The sequence below is a fragment of the Haemaphysalis longicornis genome, unplaced genomic scaffold (assembly GCF_048455015.1).
Source record: "Haemaphysalis longicornis isolate Haplotype H1 unplaced genomic scaffold, Haemaphysalis longicornis Haplotype H1 scaffold_29, whole genome shotgun sequence".
Lineage (NCBI taxonomy): Eukaryota > Metazoa > Arthropoda > Arachnida > Ixodida > Ixodidae > Haemaphysalis > Haemaphysalis longicornis.
The window spans coordinates 3714337-3735942 of NW_027526331.1; the positions used below are offsets into that span (position 1 = coordinate 3714337).

Below are 21606 nucleotides of genomic sequence, written 5' to 3' on the forward strand. Positions count from 1 at the left end.
GCGCCAACTGTGCCTTAAAGGTTGAACATTCTGGACATGAGTGGGAATCTGTGTTTTTTGTTGGTGTGGGTGTGGGGTCGCGTCGAGCAGTGGGAGACACAACGCAAGCCCAGCTCACCTGTTTCTCGTCGTTCCCGGTCTTCGGTGCACGGTTGCGGGACCCGGATTTTGACCTGGTGCTTAAATATCCTCTCCTTCTCGCGGATGGGGTTCTGGATCGGTCACGGGGCCGCCCCCGCTGGTCTGGTTGTGAGGCTGGATCCACTAGCTTGCTGATCCACTTGGAGGGCTAGTTGGTCCACCCGAGAGGCACGCGCCTCCGTCCTCTTCCGCTCGAACTGCCGTTGACGAAGGACGAAAGGCTCCCGGAAGCGTTTCGGGCAGCCCTTGGTAGCCGTAAGGTGGCCCCCCCCGCACAGCGAGCAGAGGGCCTTGCAGTCATGTCCGGGTTTCGGGTCTTTGACCCCACACTGGTGGCACACACGTGTGTTGGGCTGAGGACATGCCGTCGCCCTATGTCCGAGTTCATGGCATGCGTCGCACACAGGCACAGTCTTCTTGTACAAGGAGCACGGGTACTCCGAGCCGAAGAGGGTAACGTAATAGGGGACCTTGTTACCAGCAAACGTGACTACGACGATATTTGAATTTCCTAGTCTTCTGCATGCATAGATCTCGTGGTTGGGTACGTACATATTGTCTAGCAATTCCCGCTCCGAGAAACGGAGGGGTGCCCCTCTTATGATGCCCTTGACGGAGTGATCTGGGGCGAGTCCGTAGAGCTGCACTGGGTAGGTCATGTTATTGATTCGGATCTGCTTCACCTGAATCAAGGCTTTTGCTCCTTCTGTAGACGGGGTGCTGATTGTAGCGGTGTTCTGCACCATGTCATAGTGGACTCGCAGGTTGGTTTGGCGCCAGGTTGACTTAATTGCGCTCAGCAAGGCGAGCGAGACCTCGGTTAGGTCTAATTCCGCTATCTTGAGGCCACCCTGTGGTCGCAACACGAGCTTGTAATCGTCCCTGGGAAGGGGAGCTGGCCTTGGAGCAAATTTGCGTGTAAGCGAGGGCTTCGTGGTTGTCGGCTCAGCCGTTAGGCCTACCGCTGGGTTGGGCTTCCGCTCGCGTCGCCGCTGGGCTTGGGTGACGACTTCGATCCAATCGGCGTTGGAGCTTGAATCTGTCGCAGTTTCGCAGTTTCATCACATTCGCCTTCAGTTGGGTCTTGATGCATTAAGTTGTCCTCTGTCTCACTTGCGTCTGTACTCGGGAGCACGGCGGGGCGGTCCCCTGCGTCGGCGGTCGTGCCCGGCATTGGTCGTACCCGTGTTAAGCCTAGTCCCGCTGGGACGAGGCCTAGCTTGCCGTGGTTCAAAACTGCCGTAAGTTGGCTGGATTCGCACTCACGGGGAAGTGAAATAGTGTCCTCCGGTGCACGAAGCCTAGCTGTCGATGACCGTGATATCCGTTTTGGCCCAAGGAACGAAATTACAGCACTTCTGAGTAAAACTCTGGAGCCCATGCAGAACACGACCGTTCGCTGTAGGCCACCTGGTGGCGCCCAAGACGTCAGTCGCGCGCAGCCACAGAGCAGGGAGGACAAGCTAAGCCTACCAGAGCTGACCGAATAAAACGCATATACAACAAAATGGTGGCTCCCATGAACTGTCACAGTGCAAACAAATGTCACGTAATGCGAACTGACCAATTATCATGGCGGCGGCTCGGAGCAATATGAGAAAAGAGTGCCGATACTCTGTACCCGTACCTAGTGACACTAGCGGAGCGCAACCGACAAGCCCGCCGAGACGACGAGAACCATTTCATACGCTCCTCCATCACCATTTGTAGTGGTTTACAACAGCTTTGCTGGACATCCACTTTCGCAGGGCGGAATGACAACCATTTTTTTCTTCATTTCTTGTATCAACTTTGACTCGCTTTCTTTCTTGGAATCTGTAACATTGTGCTTTTTGAGTTGCTGTTATAATTGCCTTAACAGCACGTCTAAACGACTAAGAACTTGTTCTGGGACGGTATTTTGGAGTTTGCTCGTCTTAAAAACGTCCATTTCGCGTCCGTTTTATTGTAACGTAAATCCCGTGCTAGGCGAACTTTGGGTTGACGTCCGCGCAACTGCATTGCAAACATATTTTAGACACTAAATCTATTTCAAACGATGCATATGTGTTTATTTGAATATATTGTTACGCCAATATTACACGCCAGGGGTTGCAACCATGCCAGCCTCATCACCGGAGTTGGAGAAAGAAGAGAACGAGGTTGCACTCCGGCTTGGCCCCATCATTCACGGACCGCTCTACCATCTACGCTCGTCCTACACCATCCAACCTCACTGTAAATAAATCCATCTCGTAAAAGTTTGGTGGAGGAGCGGGGTACGCCACGCCGGACCTCCAGGATTTCCGCCGTAGCCGACGTGTCGCGGGTCTGCCACCACTGTCTCCTACGATGCCTCAAGGTGGGAACACAGTGCCGGCCCCCACGCCTGGCTGGCATCCCCCGCGACCCGCGAGAGCCCCGAATGTTCACTGGGAACGCCGATGAAGACGTTGAGGAATGGCTGAGGCATTATCGACGGGTGAGCCGATACAACCGCTGGGATGCCGCTGCACAACTCGCGAACGTCGTGTTCTCGCTAGATGAGACTGCCCTGACCTGGTTTGATAACAATGAAAGCAAGTTCACAACCTGGGACCGTTTCGTCGAAGAAATTTCATCCCGCTTTGGCGACTCCGTCGCAAAGAAGAAGCTGGCTGAACAGACGTTGCTCCATCGCGCCCAAGTCCCAGGCGAGACGTGCACCACCTACATCGAAGAGGTCTTGAAGCTCTGCAGACTCGTCGACCCGCAAATGTCTGAAGATGATAAAGTGGGTCACCTATTAAAAGGGATCGCTGAAGACGTCTACAACTTTTTAATAGGACGTGAAAAGTTGGAATCGGCGTCAGACGTTGTCCAGCATATTCGCACCTTCGAGGCGTTGAAGAAGCGTCGCATTACACCTAAGTTCGGCCGTTTGGCTAATGTTACGACTGTGGCAAGCGTTGACCTGCAACCGCCTGCCGACTTTGCTGAAATGATACGACGCATTGTCCGCGAGGAACTGCTACGACAAGAAGAGTCCCGGCACTATACCGACAGCGTACGCATCCGGGACAGCTACGTGCTACCGGACGTCCAGGCCAACACACTTTCTCCGTCGAGTGTTCCATTCCGCGATGCGAGCTTTATGACTCGCACTCACAGTCCGCAGCGCTCTCATGTCCACCAGTCAGCACGCAACAGTCGCGACGTTGAATGGTTGTCTCAGCGTTCCCAACGTACAACGTATGACCAGCGTCCTCGGCGTCCAACGTTTGAACCTCGTTCTGACGACGTGTACGAGGAATACTTCCCTGACCGCCGTGAGCGTGGCCCTACCTGCTACAATTGTGGTATGGAGGGACACATTTCCCGCTTCTGCCGCCGTCGCCGTCGAGCACCACGGTACGAGCAACCGCCCATGTGGAACCGCCCCAACACTCGGAATGGCCGCTACGACACCTCCCTGCCACAATATCTGCGCCCTATGGAACAGCCACCGCCTCGTCGTGATTCGCCTGCATCTGACCGGAGTATAACACCTCCCAGCACACGACAGCGGCGTTCACCCTCACCTTTCCGGCGTCGGTCGCCACCGCCGGAAAACTAGCCGGCGCGGCCAATGGAGGTGAGGCCGCAGCACAATCATCCCGTAGTATGCCTCTTACCGGACAGTCTCAATTGGAACTACCTTCGCCTGTATCTATGCTAAAGAACACAGTTGAAGTATTGGTAGATGACACCAGAACAATGGCTTTGATTGATACCGGAGCAACAGTGTCTGTCATGAGTTTAGCTTTCAAAGCCCGCCTTGGCCGTAAAGTTATGTTTACATGGGACCGAATGGTGACTTTTCGGGGTGTTGGTGGTGAGTGCCTGTGCCCTCTTGGGGTTTGCTCAGTGAATGTTTCGTTTGGTGGCCACACGTTCAGAGCGGAATTTGCGGTGCTTCCGCGATCTACGCACGATGTTATTTTGGGTCTGGATTTCTTAAAGCAGTGCGGGGCCACCGTTGACTGTCGCAATGGAGAAATTTACGTGGATGGGACCGTGCTACCTGCCCTTGTGGAAGGCTCTTTTTCCGATAACCGTGCCTTCTGCGTATTGGCTGACACAATCATACCAGCGAGGTCAGCGGCATTTGTTTCTGTTCTTTGCCCCGGAGTTGACGTAGACGGCTTTGAAGCATTGGTCGAACCAGTTCCTCTGAATTGTGCCAAAAAAGACATTCTGGTGCCACGGTCAGTTGTTTCAGTTGTCCAAGGTTACACCGCATTGTGGACAGTTAACTACTCTTCTGAGCCCGCCGTGCTTCCCCGTGGCCTGAAGCTTGCCAAATTCTCTGAATTTGCGTGTTCTTCAGTGGCGGTTTTGACAGAAACCTTGGATTCCCCTTCTCACAATTGCCCGGTGGACACTGCCAAGTTGGAGGGCATGGTAAATGGATCCCTTGGCCCAGAAAAACGTCGCGCATTGGTACAAGTGCTTACGCGGTACTCAAGTGTGTTTGATTTCGCCCGCCAACATCAACGCTCTTCTGTGCCGAACACACGGACCCACCATTTAATTAACACTGGAGGAGCACGGCCCATACGGCAAAAGCCTTATCGCGTCTCTCCTTCTGAGCGACGAGTCATTAACGAACAAGTCCACGAGATGTTGCAGAAGAGCGTGATTAGGGAATCCTCAAGTCCTTGGGCGGCGCCGGTGATTTTGGTCAAAAAGAAAGATGGATCATGGCGCTTCTGCGTCGACTACCGGCGCCTTAACGAAATTACCAAGAAGGACGTATATCCACTGCCCCGGATAGACGACGCAATAGACTGTCTCCATTCGGCTTCATACTTCTCCACAATTGACTTACGATCAGGCTACTGGCAAATTCCTGTGCACCCCGACGATAAAGAAAAGACCGCCTTTGTCACGCCCGATGGACTTTTCGAATTTAATGTAATGCCTTTTGGACTCTGCAACGCCCCTGCCACGTTTGAGCGCTTTATGGACACTGTCCTTCGTGGACTTAAGTGGGAGGTGTGCATGTGCTACCTTGATGATATCGTGATTTTCGGTCGCACTTTTCAAGAGCACAACGCTCGCTTGGCCACTGTTTTGGAATGTTTGGACAAGGCTGGTCTCATCCTAAACTCGAAAAAATGCCGATTCGGCGAAAGGCGCACACTTGTACTCGGTCTCGTTGTCGATAATGAGGGCGTCCGACCAGATCCGCAAAAGATTCTAGCCGTCAGCCGCTTTAAAGAACCGTGCTCTGTTAAGGACCTCCGTAGCTTTTTAGGACTATGCTCCTACTTTCACCGTTTTATTCTCGGATTTGCCGACATAGCCTACCCTCTCACATGCCTTCTCCAGAAGAACGTCCCATTCAAATGGAGCTCTGACTGTGACATCGCTTTCCGCCACCTGAAGCATCTTTTGACGTCGGAGCCGGTGCTTCGTCACTTTGATCCCGCAGCCCCAACGGAAGTGCACACCGATGCCAGTGGTATTGGACTGGGGGCAGTCCTTGTTCAACGACACAGTGACGGGGAGCATGTTATTGCTTATGCGAGCCGCACTCTCAGTAAGCCAGAGCGGAACTACACAGTCACAGAACAAGAGTGCCTCGCGGTCGTTTTCGCCACACAACGATTTCGCTCGTACCTCTATGGACATACCTTCACAGTCGCCACAGACCACCATTCCCTCTGCTGGCTCATCAATCTTCGAGATCCGTGTGGGCGACTGGCGCGCTGGGCTCTCCGACTACAGGAATATGATTTCACGGTGTCGTACAAGAGTGGCCGCAAGCATGCCGATGCCGACTGCCTTTCCCGGCTGCTATTACAATCAACGGACTCAGATGGTGACAACCTTGATGAGTGCCTCGCCTCGGTGTCGACGGCGTTTCCCGATATAGCTGTGTTCAAACGAGAACAACGCAAGGACAAGAGTTTGGACCACCTTTTCGCCTCAGCCGAGTCAAACCCTACTAGCCGTTTCTGCCTCCACAACGGCTTGCTTTTCAAGAAGAACTATTCCGCCGTCGGTTCGCGCATTCTTCTTGTGGTACCACAATTCCTTCGCAACGTTGTTCTGAACATTATGCACGATGACGTAATTTCCGGCCACATGGGGCTTGCCCGCACTCTTCACCGCACCCAACAACGCTTTTATTGGCCCAACATGCGCAAAACTATTGAGCGCTATGTGGCGTCTTGCAACCAATGCCAACGTTACAAACATCCCACCACTGTCCCGGCAGGCCGACTTCAGCCTGTGGACCCGGCATACCGTCCTTTTGAAAAAGTTGGCATAGACTTGTTGGGACCTTTCCCGCGCTCATCACAGGGAAACCGCTGGATTATTGTATGCGTGGATTACTTATCACGCTACGCTGAGACGGCATCCCTACCCTCTGCAACTGCGACAGAAATCTCGCTCTTCTTGCTCCAGAACGTATTGCTACGCCATGGACCCCCAAAAGTCATAATCAGTGACCGCGGGCGCCAATTCACTGCGACGGTGGTTGAAGAGCTTCTTCGCCTTTGTGCCGTACAATTTCGCCACTCCTCGCCATACCACCCTCAGACTAACGGTCTGACGGAACGAACCCACCGAACATTGACGTCCATGCTAGCGATGTACGTCGCTTCGGACCACAGAAACTGGGACGAGCTGTTGCCATTTATAACATACGCATATAACACGGCTAAGCATGAAACCACCGGTTACAGCCCGTTTTTCATCCTTTACGCCCGTCAACCTAGCAGCTGCCTGGACACCATGCTTCCTTTCTCTCTGCATTACGAACCCTCGTTGGCGAGGATGCTCTGCCTAGCTGAAGATGCCCGTCGACTTGCTCGCCTACGTACTCTCGCGTCCCAAGAGCGCTCCAAGAAGCAATTTGACAGTTGCCGACGTGATGTTACGTACGCGCCGGGTGACTTTGTGTGGCTATGGACGCCATTGCGAAAGCGTGGGCTATCCGAGAAGCTTCTGTCCCATTACGTCGGCCCGTTTGTTGTGATCGAGCGTCTCAACGATGTTGCGTATGTTATTTCACGCTTAACTTCAAGTGGGCGACAATCCAAAAAGACACAAGTGGTGCATGTTGCCCGCCTAAAACGTTGCCAAGAACGCAGTGTAAGTTAACTTGCCCAGAGGGCTTCGTCTGGGACAGGGGAAATGTTACGCCAATATTACACGCCAGGGGTTGCAACCATGCCAGCCTCATCACCGGAGTTGGAGAAAGAAGAGAACGAGGTTGCACTCCGGCTTGGCCCCATCATTCACGGACCGCTCTACCATCTACGCTCGTCCTACACCATCCAACCTCACTGTAAATAAATCCATCTCGTAACAATATTTTGAAAACCCACACATAATATTAAAGACTTTTATATGACGAAGTCGAAATTCTTCACCACTAGGGGGTCAATGTCGAAAGAAGCCAGATGCAGATAGCTGTTTCATGTGGCAGTAAAGCGAAAACAATATTTCCGAGAACTTTAACTCTGGGTTAGAGAGTCTTTTTTTCTTTATTGCCAGTCTTCAACAGAGATGCGCAACATAAAAAAAAATTACCCCGTCTTCCCGTAGTGGAACGCTGAGTAGTATGCGAAGCAGCCATGGGGTCGACTGAAGTTCCCATTAGTTTTCAGTTCGTCGTTTCCGTTGAGGTTCAGCTTCGCGTGCCTTCGTTGTATCAGTAGCTTCTTGACGTAGTTTCAATGAGTGAAGGACATAAGGCGCGTTCGTAGCACATGCTCCCGTTTTGGTTTGAAGCGCAGTGGGAAAGCAATGAATCTAAAATCCGTGAGAGAGAGTGTTTGAGGCACGCCGTTTCTTTATCTATCTTTTGGGGGGTGCGACTGGCCCCAAGCACGCGCTAAGTAGCATCACAAGTAGAAATTTTAAAAGTACTCCGATATGCTCTGTTGCATGAAAATTGCTAAATAGTTAATTGCTAACTAGTTTAATTACAGTAATGCTTTTTGCATGCCCCATTATTATACTTGATGCTGGCATAAACAGTAGCTATACCGTTCAACAATAGGATGTACATAACGTTGGTATCAGCTGTTTATTACGCTGTACGGTGGTTACGAGTCATGTGCTGTAATTAATACTCACGAACGAGATATTTCACTTGCTGATGGCATCTAACTAGTTAATTTCTAACTAGTTTAATTACGGTAATGCTTTTTGCATGCCCCATTATTATACTTGATGCTGGCATAAACAGCAGCGTTACCGTTCAACAATAGGATGTACATAACGTTGGTATCAGCTGTTTATTACGCTGTAGGGTGGTTACGAGTCATGTGCTGTAATTAATACTCATGAACGAGATATTTCACTTGCTGATGGCATATAGAATGTAGTTAAACACCCTAGGTCTAAATAGTTTTACCTTCATATTTACACAGTATAAACGCGACAAGAAATGTAATTTCCATAAGCAAGAGAGGATAAATATGATTTAAGAACCCAGCTGCACAATAACGTATTACGCACCCTGTGTTGAGTCGCACTTGCATTGTTAGTTCAGTTACCCTGATTAACACCGTTTGCTGCAATGAGTTAAATTTCATCTCGTTAATCTTGTATTCTTTTTGTTCCCATCGTCTTAGTTTTTGTATGCGTTGCAACTATACTTCGGCCAAGAGTCCCCGCTCCCCTTATGTAATGCCCTTTCAGGTGTAAATAAATGAAATCAAATGTTCAATTTTGCCAGTAGTAATGTGGATGGCCTTATACTGTATTGACAGTAAAATTTTAAAAGCACTTTTTCTGCTTCAGTGATTCATAAATGCGAAAAAACCATGCACATCAGTAAGCAAGACTTACAAATATGTTTTGACTCTGCAATGCATGGACTGCACTGCACAGTTCTGTACACGCCTTAAAGTTATTAGACTCCTTGTAGGTTCAACCAATAGTATCTACTATCTTCCATTTCTTGCAATTTAGAGCAAGACCTGCCTGCGTGCACTATTTTTGGGAACGACATCATGCTGTATTGATTGAACAGTTTTCACCCACTTGTGCAACAATGTGCAGTCGGTGACTACATGTAAAATTCTGCCCTGGAGGGAACTGGGATTTTCGCACGCTTACTAATTGAGTGTTGTAGTGGCCTTCCTTATTATATTCGGTACCAAAAGCCCTTGAGAGGTATTCCCAGGCAACCCATCCAACTCGCTAAAGCAATCTGCCCTTGAGGTACAAAGCACCACACCTCCTCCTTCCTCACTTTTGCCACACGCTTATCCCTGCTTCTAGATGAACCGGGCTACTACATCTCCAGACCTCCAAGACAAACTCTGACGCCTCACATTTCTTTGTGTACAAAGGTTTAAAGCCCTCCTGCAAGATCCACACAGCGCTGTTAACAAAGGAGACACCTACTCGATCTCCAGAGCATAGAATCATAGTGTCTATCAGAAATGGGCTGCTCCAATAAAGTTTACTTCCTCTCAGCTTGTCGCACGAACATGCTTTGGGCTGATAAAAGGAGTTCTACGGTTGGCCTTACGGCAATTTTTTTTTTGTGCGAAGTGTCGTAAATATACAGAGAAATTGAAGTACTCTTGAGCAGCAATGAAAGGGAATGGAAGAAAGTAAACTAGAACCCGGATTTGCTTTCTTACATTTGCCAATGTGTACGCATCGTGATTTATTGATAAACGTTGAATTTCGGGGCAAGAGTGAATCTATAGTGGCTAGCTACGTAACAATATCACATCGCACATTTTGATGCGTCTCAGTATTTGCAGTACACCGAATACTCGGTCGAAGTTAAATATTTTTTGACATAGAATATCGTGTTCTTGAATTGAACAATGTTCCATTCATACTCATATATATGCACATCACATGTATGAACGCATTGATATATGCTGACCTTCTTTTTAACATTTGGTAAAAATACCTGGCACTTTGTAACATTTATCTGCAGGCTACATAATACATTTGCTCGTGCTGAGAACTTGATGTGGTCGCTTTCCAGTGTGTGCTTCTTTGTTCATGGTTGTATCTGCAAAAAAAAAAACAAGGAATGAATGAAAAAGGTAAAATAAATTGGAAGAACGAATACTTAAGAGAATCATGTCACACGAATTCAGAGAAACAACTATAAGTGGAAGTTAAATATACATAAACACACTAGTCGGGCGCATGGGTGTCATATCAGGCAAGCACGAAGAGTTGAAATGGCCTGCTAGACCTTGGTGAAGTTGTTGCGTGCGCCGACAATATTGAAGGTTCAGCCAGAATGTGTATATGAGCCCCGACCTCTGAAAAAAAGGCAGTATTTTTGAGTTCACGCGTATTAACCATGATGCAAGCATCAGCTGTCACAAGGCATGATAATATAACCGAAATCGCACCACCACGTCTATATGATGGCAAACTTTAGTTGTAGCAAAGCGCTGTTGACTAAATGCTCACTAACGCGTCAAAACTGAAAGGCAACAGTTAGGTAAAGCTCGGGCGAATTAGTGTCTTTTGGTAGCCTCAAAACTTCCATCCGAAATAATGCCACACCTTTTGAGGCAAATGCGCCCACAACTTTTCGGGTTCTAGATAGTCAAAAATGTTCGAAAGCGGCCAGGAGAGTTGAGAGGCTGTACCTTAAAAGTTTTTCACTTTTTTCAAGTTTTTTTTAGCTAACTCCGCATGCACTCTGATCAAAAACGCCGAGGAATGCAGATTTTATATTTGAATCATGTAATAAGACAATATTCCAGCGGGAGTCATGCACAAATGAGGTATTGACGGCGACAACGGTTTCGTTTGCACCGTCTTTCTAGCGGAGTGCATAACACTCACCTTCTGTTGGAAGATTCAAATATTCCGGCTTCGACAGCTGTCTTCCGCTGTGGAATTTCCCACATTTGTCATTCCACAAGCACTCAATTCCTGTGTTTTGCCAGTCCTCTCAACAACTGATGGAAGCAAAAGCACATAACAGCAATAACAGTCACGAAACCAGTGCTCCGCGCACATAGAAACGGTGGGCCGTTGCAGCGGTTTCAATTTGAATTGGCGGCTTTGTGGTTGCGAATTCAGAAGCGAGGTGGTGCACCAGTCGGCTGTTAGTAAAAAGTTGCATACATATTTGCTCAACAAATGTATGATGCGAAACTTGTTAATATTATTTTTAAACAACACATTGTAAGCGAACTTTATTGACTCTTTGAGTAACGGGATGAATGTTTTGTGTTCTCTACCAAAAGTAACCTTCCGGTTGTCCCGTCTGGTTTACTTGATGGTCGAATACTGCGCTGTAGGTTGGTCACGTGGGGCGTCGATTTTTAGACAGGGAATGTCCAAGCTTGAGAAGCCTGGTAACCCTGCATTTCGGGTCGCTCTTCTCTCCTCTCAAATCGCTTTTCGTGGTGGTGGTGGTGGTAAACTTGATTCAGGGGGGAAGGGGGGGGGTTAAGGGTGGAATCCTATTTCCAGGACTCCAGTGGCGAAACCCACTAGCTTGGCTCTTTCCAGCAATTCTCGCTGACTGGAGAGGTCCGAGCTGTACAGTGCCGCTTCCCAGGACTCTATTGATGTGTTGTAGTTGTTCTGTAGCCATATGGGCGGGCAGTTCCATACAGTGTGGAAGAGTTCTGCCTTCTGATGGCATTTATGGCATTCTTCGTTGTACTTATCTGGAAACATAAGTGCTAATCTGTACGTATGTGGGTAGGTGTTTGTCTGGATTTTCCTGAGATTTCTGGTTAGTCGGCATAACCGGAGTCGGTCGGTAGATGGGCCAGGGTCCATATTATTTTGTGTTTGCCTTTCGGTGTCAGAGGCATTATATTCTTTGCTGTTTTAGGAATTATTCCACAAATTAGGTTTCTAATTTTTCTAATTGCTATCGTGGAGTCAGTAATTATGGTGACATTTTTCGTTTTGTACTCGCCCCCCCTTATGGCCATTAGGATGGCAGTGGTTTCGGCTTCTTCTATGTTCTGTTTGTTGCTCATTAGGAATTCTAGAGTTTTCCGGTCGCAGTTGACTACCACCGCTGAGGCATTGCCACGGCTGTTAGTTGTCGCGTCGGTGTAGACTGGGTCCGGGTCTTTGTCGTAGGTCTTCCTAATGTATCTTGTTCTTGCTATTCTTTTTCCTTTGTTGTATGTAGGGTTCATTTTTTGGGGAATAGGTGGAATTTTGAGGCTTGCTCCTTGTTGAGGAGAAAGTTCTGTTGTTCTCTGTATGTACTCTGAGTGGACTGAGTACCCGGCTCTTATCAGTATTTCTATTCCAGTCTTGGTTTTCAGTACTCGTTCTTTCTGGGCTTCTAGGAGAGTCTCTGCGACTTCCCGAAAGGTGTTGCACACTCCTAACTTGTAGAATTTCTCATTTGAGGTGTATATGGGAAGACTGAGAGCTACCTTCTAGGCAGTTCAGATAAGTGCGTCGACCCTCTCATGTTGATTTGCGGCGATGTGGTGGTACGGTAAGCTGTTAGTAATTCTACTCATGAATAATACTTGCACCAGCTTGAGAGTGTCTTCTTCTCTCATGCCTTTTCTTGTTCTTGTGATTCTTCGGATGGCTCTAGCCAATTGTTGTGTTGTTTTCTTTAGCTCCTCCGAGGTGGTGGTGGCCTTGTTGTCGTTTTGTATGTGCATGCCTAATATTCCTATCGTCGGCTTGAAGAGAATGTTTTGGATGTCAATTACTATGCTTCCAAAGGTAATTTCCTCTTTGGAAGGTCTTATTCTAATGAGTTCAGTTTTTTCTGGGGCACATTTTTGGCCATTTCTTCGTATTGGCTTTTGTAGCTCGTTGGTTGTTTCTTGTAGGATCAGTAGTTTTTCTGAGAGGGTTCCAATTTTGGTCCAGATGGTGATGTCATCAGCGTAGATTGATTTGCCGATGTGTTCTTTCTCTTCTAATTTCTTGGCTATTTCAGTCATTGTCAGGTTGAACAGCACTGGGGAGATGACGGCCCCTTGTGGAGTTCCCCTGTTAGTCATTTCGAAAGGTTCGGATCTAGTGTTTCCAATGCCAATCGTGGCTGTTCTGTTTGACAGGAAGTTTCTGATGTAATCAAACTTTCTTGCCGCATCCTGCCTTTTCAGCTGCTTTCAATATTTCCTCATGCGATACGCTGTCCAATTCCCCCTTTCACATCCAGGGCTAACACAATTTGATCGTAGTCGTCATTGCCATTGAGGATGTCGTGTCTCAGCTGTAGAAAGGCATCTTGGGTGGATAGTCCACAGAAGAAACCAATCATACAGTGTGGAAACATGTTTTCCTCCAAGTGCTTCTGAAGCCTTGTCGTGATGATTCTTTTGTACACCTTTCCTACGCACGAGGTAAGTGATATCGGTCTTATATTTTCAATAACCGGTGTCTTCCCTGGTTTGGGTATTGTCGTAATTCTCGAGTGCTTCCATTGCATAGGTAATCGGTTCGGCTTCCATAGCTTTTCATTTATGTATGCAGCTAATGCTTCCAGTTGTGAGTCATTTAGGTTCCTGAGTATGTTATTGTCGATTCCATCTTCTCCTGGCGCACTCTGTCGTTTGCTGTCAAGGATGGCTTGATATACTTCCTATTTTGTGGTGTCACTGTCAAGCTTTGCATTTGGGGAACCTCGGCATTCTCTTGTAGAGGGGGGAATTTTCGCGTTCAGTTCAAATCTGTCTTTTAGGGTATTAATTAGTTCCTCGTTGGTGCCTTCGAAACCTTTGGCCACTCTGTTGATGTTGTGTCCGGTCTCCCTTTTTGTTGTCTCCGGATTGAGCATACGAGTAATTATTGCCCATGTCTTCGAGGTATCTAGGGTATTCTTGAGTGTGTCACAGAAGTCTTGCCAATTCTCATTCGCGAGTTGTATCGCATACTTCCTAGCTAGATTCAGGTTTCTTTTTAATTCTTGCTTTTAGCTTCTTGTTGTGTCTTTTCTTTTTCCATCGCTTAGTTAGCATTTGTTTCTTGTTCCATAGACTGATCAGATGGTTGTCGAGACACAGGTATTCACTCTCTTGTCCAAATTCCTTGGTGAACTCTTTGCGAGCTTCTCTTATGTCATGACACCAGATTTCTATGTCTTCTATTTCTTCTTTTTCTCTTAGCGTTTGTTTTTTTTGTTTTCTTGCCTTTTTTTCTTGCCTTTTGAGCTTCTCTTTGAGAGCTTCTCTTATGTAATGACACCAGATTTCTATGTATTCTATTTCTTCTTTTTCTCTTAGCTTTTGTTTTTTTTTGTTTTCTTGCCTTTTTTTCTTGCCTTTTTTGTTTTCTTGCCTTTCTTCTAAAGTTGTCTGATGTTGTCCTAATCTCTACTATATCGTGATCGCTGCCGAGATTCTCACCCGTATTTGCCCAGGCTGTGAGTCGGTCCTTGGTGGGCACAATGGTCAAGTCAGGGCATGTATCTTTGCGTCTGTGGTTACCCGTTCTTGTGGGGTATGCTGTATCATTGATCGTTTGGAGATTTAGATATTCCATAGTATCAATTAAATTTCTTCCTTTTACGGTATTGTAGTTCCATTCATTATGTGGAGCGTTCATGTCTCCTAAAATTATGACGTTATTGTTCCGGGTTAGGCGCATCGTCTATTGGAAAAGAGGGGTAAAATTCTCTTTCGGGTTGGAGGGAGAGCTGTATATGTTCAATATGAAGAAACTCTTCTGTCCTCTCTGGCTGGGGTATATTTCAACCAAGTTCGCTGACGGTTCTCTAGTGGATAAGTAGTGCTTCCGGGCAGTTATGTCTTTTTTTACGTATACGGCTGCTCTGAAGTCTTTTGAAAGGTCCACCCTGTTGTATCCTCTGAGACTAGTTTGCACCTTTACTTCTTGCAGGCATAGGACGTCCGGTTTCAGTTCTATGGTGGTTATGTACGTTTCTAAGGAGTATTTCTTATTATGTAGGCTTCTACAATTCTACAATTGTTCTTGGATTACGTGCCGTCTATAGGTCACTTTCTGAGTCTGTGTCGTCGGATTCCGCGTCCATTTGGCTTTGGTTCTTTTCAATGATTATTTGTTTTGGATTTTTGCTCGCTCGTGTGCCTTCGAACTTCCGCTTATTAGCCTGTTCTAATTTTCTTGGCCTGGTCTATTGGGATTTGTGCACTATCTTCCCCTATGGCTTTGCTCCAATCCATGAGGACTTTTTTTAAACTCTACTTCTATTTCTATTTTACGTTCTTGAATTTTCTTGTTCATTCGACTAATTAGATTGTAGTCCAGTACTGCTATGGTTCGAGCGCCCGATGTGGAGGGTTCAGTTTCTGTTTGGGTTGGGTTTCTTCCTTCTGATCTCTCGTATTTCTCTAATTTCTTTCTTAACATTTCATTTTCTGCCTTAGTGTCTAATATAAGTTCCTTGAGAGCTGCAATTTCATCCTTATACTTGGTTTGCTTGGACATTTTGCGTTTATGACAAATATAGTCCTGGGAAGCTGCATCTGCCCAGCTCACCTTAGTTCTGTCGTCTTCTTTGCTCCTCTTCTTCTTGAGGGCCTTGGTCCCAGAACCCTTCGGTTTCCCTTGGGCTGGTTGGTCCTCTCGGTCTTCTGGCTCCGGGTGGTGTTCCAGCTCTGGCCACTCGTCGTCGAACCATCTTGGTCTGCTTTGCTTTGTTGAAATTTTGCTTCTATTGCCTGGTGGGATTGTGGGGCTACGGAATTTCAGCTCGCAGCCCTTGGAGCCCGTGTGGTGTTTCTTTGTGCACACCGGGCATTTGGGCGTGCACTTGTGGTCTTTCGCAGGGTTTTCTTCTCCGCATGACGAGCAGATGTTGGCGTTGGGTTCTGGGCACACGTCGGCTCTGTGCCCCGTTTTTCTGCATATTTGGCAGACCAGCCTTGTAGCCTTGTATAGGTTGCACGTCATTCCCCTTCCGTAAAAGTAGACGGCGCGGGGAACCGTGCTGCCCTCGAAGGTGACAAGAGCGGTGGCCGATTTGCCCAGCATGCGTGCGAACACGATCTTGGTGTCGATGGTCCGCACCGCGCAGTCCATCCAGAAGTTCTTCTGAGGTAGTGCTTTTCGCACCCAGTCGCTCCCCGCGTTCTCGCTGCCATGCGGCTGGCCCCCATGCTAGCGTGCGAGCAGCAGGTATTGATGGCCATCGAAGTGACGCCACACTGCTTCCTCATCCTCACCGAGCGCGGCAGCGCCCGCGAGAAGTCATCATAATCGCATCCACCCGTCAGTAGAAGCGCACTTGGAGAGGCACTTGCAGTGCAGCGTTGATATATAGAGAGTGCCCGTGATCAGGAGTTCGATACACGCATACAACAGCGCTATACTTTCGCATGGAATTTCCAAGGGCATGTTAAGACTGCTAGATATTGACAATAATTCGGTGTATCTGTGTTCGACATATCCGTGTTCTAAAATAAACAAACTAGGCCGTTATGAACATTTATATGGATTTGTGAAACTTTTCGCATTAGTGCACGATGGTTTTTAAGCCCGTGGGTCATGAAGTAGTGAGTGCCATAGGAATATTAACAGGTGAGACCCTCTTTTAACTCGGGCAACGTACCCAGCTGCGCACGTGGCCAGAAATCAGCAGCAGCAGCCACCCGTGCAACCGAGGGAAGAACCAAAATAGGTTCGCTTAAAATTAAGTCGAAGCTCAACGAAGTCCCATTTTTCCCCTTCCTGCCCTTTTCTCTTTCAGGGTGGTTCTGCCTTGAAATACCCGGAACAAGCTCAACAAGGTCGTTGAATAAACACGGGCTTTGCGCGAAAAAGACACCACACACAGGAAGGACAGGACGAGCGCAAACTCTCAACTAAACGTTATTGGACAGATTATACAAATATAAGTACACTATTATCTGGTCCATTGAAGTGTGGCAAAGTCTACGTAGGGAGGCAGGACGCTGTATCAATGACCGTATATGTGCGTGACTTCTCTGTCAAAAACAAAACTAATGCCCACTTGCCCGCTCACTGTCTGGCCTGCACGAGTGGCGAGTGTGAACTGCTGTTAAAAGAAGTTAAGGTTCTGCGCAGGTCCAGCGACCACGAAGGCACGGGACATTTTAGAGGCCTACGATATAAGAAAGAAGGGAGAAGGATGAGTGAGTGATGAATCGGTGTTTCTTCATAAACCAGAGATCGTATATCTTGAAATGTGTCTGTAGCGTTGTGATAGAGCTGCCTGTAAAGATTGCATTAATTGTAGGAATGCGCATGTGTGGCCTGGTAATAGTGTACTTATATTTGTATGATCTGTCCAATAAAGTTTAGTTGAGAGTTTGCGCTCGCCTGTCCTTCCTGTGTGTGGTGTCTTTATCGCGCGAAGCCCGTGTTTATTCACCAAGATGCACCAACTCGACCAACAACAAGTTCTTCTCAACCAGGTCGTCGCCTCAGATGCAGCCACGCAATTTTTAATCGGCCCCGAAGGCCCAGCTAACGCAGAAAGAAGGCCTCCCAGCAGAAGAGGCCGTTGCCCAGGTAGCCGCGGTCGCAGGCGCAGCGTCCCTTGGTCGAGCCAAGCGCCACGACGCAGGACGCGTGCAGGTTGCAGTCGTCGTCGGCCAGGCACGGCTGGAGGCCGTCCACGTCGGTGCGCAGCCGCTCTTCCTCGCTCAGCCGACTCGCCTTGCCGCCACCGCCCCCGCCGCCTCGGGGCCGCTGGCCGCGTCTCAGGGCCGAGCTGCCACGGTGCCGGTGGCCGCGCCAGCGGGCTGGCTGCGTCACAGAAACCCGCACACACTGCAGCCGCAACGGTCGTTTGATGGCAGGATAAACCCTCATTCACACAGCCGCTTTTCACCCCATCACGTCACCGTCACTGTCACGTCACCGTCTTCCGTCATGGGCGACGGTTTTTCCGGCGAATTCTCGCCGAAAACGGTGCGATGCTGACGGGAGGCCAAGCTGTACGTTTCCGTCCCGTCAACGCGACGGGACCATGCCCCGCGGTAAACCAGCCAATCAGAAAACAAATTTTTACGGCTAAAGTTAGCGAAAAGTGAGCACAAGCCATTTTCTTTACTTTTCAGATTAAGCACGCTCAATGCTAGGCTAAACTGATCACTAGGCAGACGACCCTGTAATCTGACGGAGAGCTCCAGTACGAACGCTACTCAGTTTACGTCTCCCTCGCGGTTTCTTGACGTGGCGGCGCCGTGACGGAGAAGGTGACGGCTGTGTGAATGAGGGCTTACATGCCCGTCTGGCCCGGAAAAAGAAATGGCTCAGGTGGAAGAGTTCTACACCTAGTCATCCTGCGCGAAAGCGAAGACTAGGTATACAGAGTTTCGTGAAAGTGTTTCTTTGCTGAGATTTCGCAGCATGCCGCCTAGCTATATCTACCGGATGGCTGGATTCATGGCTTCGCTAGCGTTGAAGTGCACGCCCAGACGGCCCAGCTGCCGCTTAAAGGGGCCATACAGACGAAATACAAGTCTGTTTTATTCGAAAGATTCCGTGTTTTATATTGACTCCAGCGCTTGTTCGGCAGCAAATGAGGCCTTATTCACTGAGAAATTAATCTATTTAGGTTAAAATTTTGATTCTTCCGCCAAACTGTGTGTTTTTGTGACATCTGCCGTGGAGTCAGAAGTGCGCGTATTCAAACGAAATTCCACTGCGTAATTCGGCTCTGCAGCCTTGCTTCGCTTGCTTGCCGTCAGTCCTCCAAGATGGCGCTACCATACTCAGCCACGGACCATTGTCTACCGTTGCTTGTTTTTTGACCGCAACTGGGTTGTTTTTGTTACGGTAGAAAGTAACCGTTACGGTAGAAAGTAAACATGGTCGCGTAAGACAACGTCGCTTACGCCAATCGGCCAGTGTGGTGTAAGACAACTCCAAAGCGGCGAACTGCTGTGCAGCTAAAAAGAGCATAGTGCGCCCATTACCAACAGCGGTGCGCATCGGTACTTCTACGTTTACGGCCATTTTCGTAACTTTCGTTGTTGAACGCTCCATTGTTACTGCTGTAAAATGAATATGCATTCCATTTAAGCGAAAATAGCTCGCTCGGCAGTCTTATAAGCCGTGCTTAATTTGCGTTTCCTTTTCCCGGCCTCAGCCAATCGCAAAGCTGGGCACATATGGCATCATGGGCTCTGTTGCGGGAAATGAGCTAGTGGGTCGCATTGCCATTCCCTTTTTTCCTCATTATGTAGGTTCTTTTATCGAAGTGTGCGTTAAAAGTGGTGTCACAGTGTGATTCTAACGAGGCAATCTTTCGAATGAACCAAACTCGTGTTTTGTCTGCATGACCCCTTTAACTATCAAGCGCAAGCGAACAGCTGTTTCACCCTCGTCATCATTAGGCTAGCGTAATTGATCACCGCCAGAAACAATATACGTCCACAAGTTGCCACAAGCTGCCCGTTCTGATCCATTTCGTTCGGTTGAAAGTATACGACTACATAGTCTTGTTAACTTGGAACGCCGTTATCGGCTAATTGCACAGCTTTTGATATAACGAAAACGGTCATTTGGATAAAGGTTATTGAGCGAAGAATACGATGTCGCGAGGACAACGGCTGATACAAAACTGCGAAAAATGAGGGAAAAAAAACATAATAATGGACGATAAGTTGCAGGTGCGTTATGGGTGTGTAAGCATGGCTGCACAGTCATACGATACACCACGGCGTCATTCTTTTGCACACGGCGACGTCGTGCTCGAAGCTTTTCGTGCGAGAACAAGCGCTCGTGTTGTGTTATTGTCTCGTCTCGCAATGTTAGCTCTGTCCCAGTCCAATAAGGGCTGAGCGCTTATAGCTGCTGTGCGAACGCCGCGGCATAGCATAAGAACGCTTGAAAAATGGTAGACCCAAAAGCCCAAACGCGCGCGGAATAGCTACAAAAGTTGTCTGCTAGTAAAAAGAATAATCTTTTTTGAAAGGGAAGCCGAGGACAGGAAATTTCAACGGTGGGTATAAGTCCAGAGATAAATGTTAGCGCACAAGAAGACGCACCCGCATAGCAGCAGTGGTCTAGAACTCCAACAAAAGCATAGGAGAAATGGAGACAGAGAGAGTGGCGGGGGGGGGGGGGGGGGGCAACTTTCTATTTCTGTGGATGTCCAGTCCCAGCGAGTGTTCTTTAGGTCGGACAGGTGCGTGAGGCAACCTTTATCCCTAGTAGTGGTCAGGAGCTGTAGCTTGTTTGAGGAGCTCACGGTCATGTACAGCCAGGTTGGGGGAGAGTTGGGTAAGAGAAGCAGGGGTAAAAAGAGGCCTTCGCCAATGGCGCTTGGCTTGGAATCTGAAGCGCCACATGCGGGGCAATTTGGGCGTGGATATCGGTAACCTGAAATATATGAGGTAGATGATGTGTCCGGTGGGGAGGGATGGTGTTTGTAATTGTCGCCATAATCTCGCTACGGCCGGAGAAAGAGAGGTGTGGGGGGAGGTAGTTCTAGCCTCTCTAAACGATAGCGTGTGGGGCTATCGCTATATTAAGCAAGGGTTCGCCAGCTCTTCCTGCACCATGCTGGGAGACGTCTGCGTCTGGTGCTCGGTTCCCGAAATACGATAGCCACTTCTGAAATGATAAGAAAGAAAGTCTAGAAAAAGGAGCCTGTAGTGCGCACTGAGCTCACGACCTTTCAGCTACACACTCCCCTCCCCTTCCTTTACTATCCATGTGCATGAAGTGTAGCCTAGGCTCGGAGTTGATAGCCAGCGGTGCTCTGGTAACTCGGTAGGTAGGACGGAGCTTATCGTAACACCCGGGACATGACTCGAGAGTCTACAGCCCGCCAAGAGCAGTCGACCGGCGGGAAACACTGTCATGCTTCCTACCGAGCAAAGGCAGCGAAAACAGAGGCCCTTGCTATGCATACAGTTATAGTGCAATGAAGAATTAGCGGCTCGTTGAATGAAAACCGCAAGAAAAGCTAGCAGTCTAGGATCCCAAGAAAATCACTAGAACGCATACGGAGAATAGAGTGTTTTGGTGCCCACTCGAAGGACACTGGGCCCTCAATCGTGGGATTATGCGGGATCAATCTCCACCTGGGGTGCGTGTTTCGATCGTGATATCCTTATTAGGCTCTACATTTCTCTGCGGGTGCTCGCCGTCCGCTATCAGCTGGGTTTATCAATCGTCTGCGGAAATACGTCATCTCCGCTAACCGGAAGCTACGACTGAGGCAGGCAGATGCTAGGCTTTTCCTGAATATGGATTACGGCGCTGCGGTAGCTGGGGTGTGGGAAGGAGGACAATAATATTTAAGGCAGAGGCAAAAGACGGATACGTGATTTCAGCCGGCGCCGAACCTGTGCAGCAAAGTTCGTTCTACGCCCTGTCGGTGGTAAGCATGCTCGGAAGATGCGGTCGCCCGACGTGCCCTCGAATGACGGTATCACAACAAAGCGCTTCTCCCACCCGCACTGATCCGCGGCACCAACATTGGTCGCCTAAGCAAGAAACAGGGCTGAAAGAGTACCGCCTGTCTCCTAAAAACCAAGGAAGGCCTTGATGATGAACATAGATGTGCCCTAAAACAAATAAAACTCAATGTATAGCGTCAAATTATACTATTTT

The 21606-nt window shown here is 48.4% G+C and overlaps 2 protein-coding genes across 2 annotated transcripts in view; one reads left to right on the plus strand and one right to left on the minus strand.

Annotated features, from left to right (window-relative positions):
* LOC144173139 (uncharacterized) overlaps positions 1 to 16272 on the plus strand; it is a 36843-nt gene extending 20571 nt beyond the window's left edge. The window contains exons 2-3 of the mRNA XM_077701653.1: positions 2436 to 3428; positions 16133 to 16272. Of these exons, the coding sequence (XP_077557779.1) occupies positions 2436 to 3428; positions 16133 to 16272 (1133 nt within the window). The remainder of the gene's footprint in view (positions 1 to 2435; positions 3429 to 16132) is intronic.
* A 1230-nt stretch (positions 16273 to 17502) lies between these two features.
* LOC144173140 (uncharacterized) overlaps positions 17503 to 21606 on the minus strand; it is a 37906-nt gene continuing 33802 nt past the window's right edge. Inside the window, exon 7 of the mRNA XM_077701654.1 lies at positions 17503 to 17784. Within this exon, the coding sequence (XP_077557780.1) occupies positions 17503 to 17784 (282 nt within the window). The remainder of the gene's footprint in view (positions 17785 to 21606) is intronic.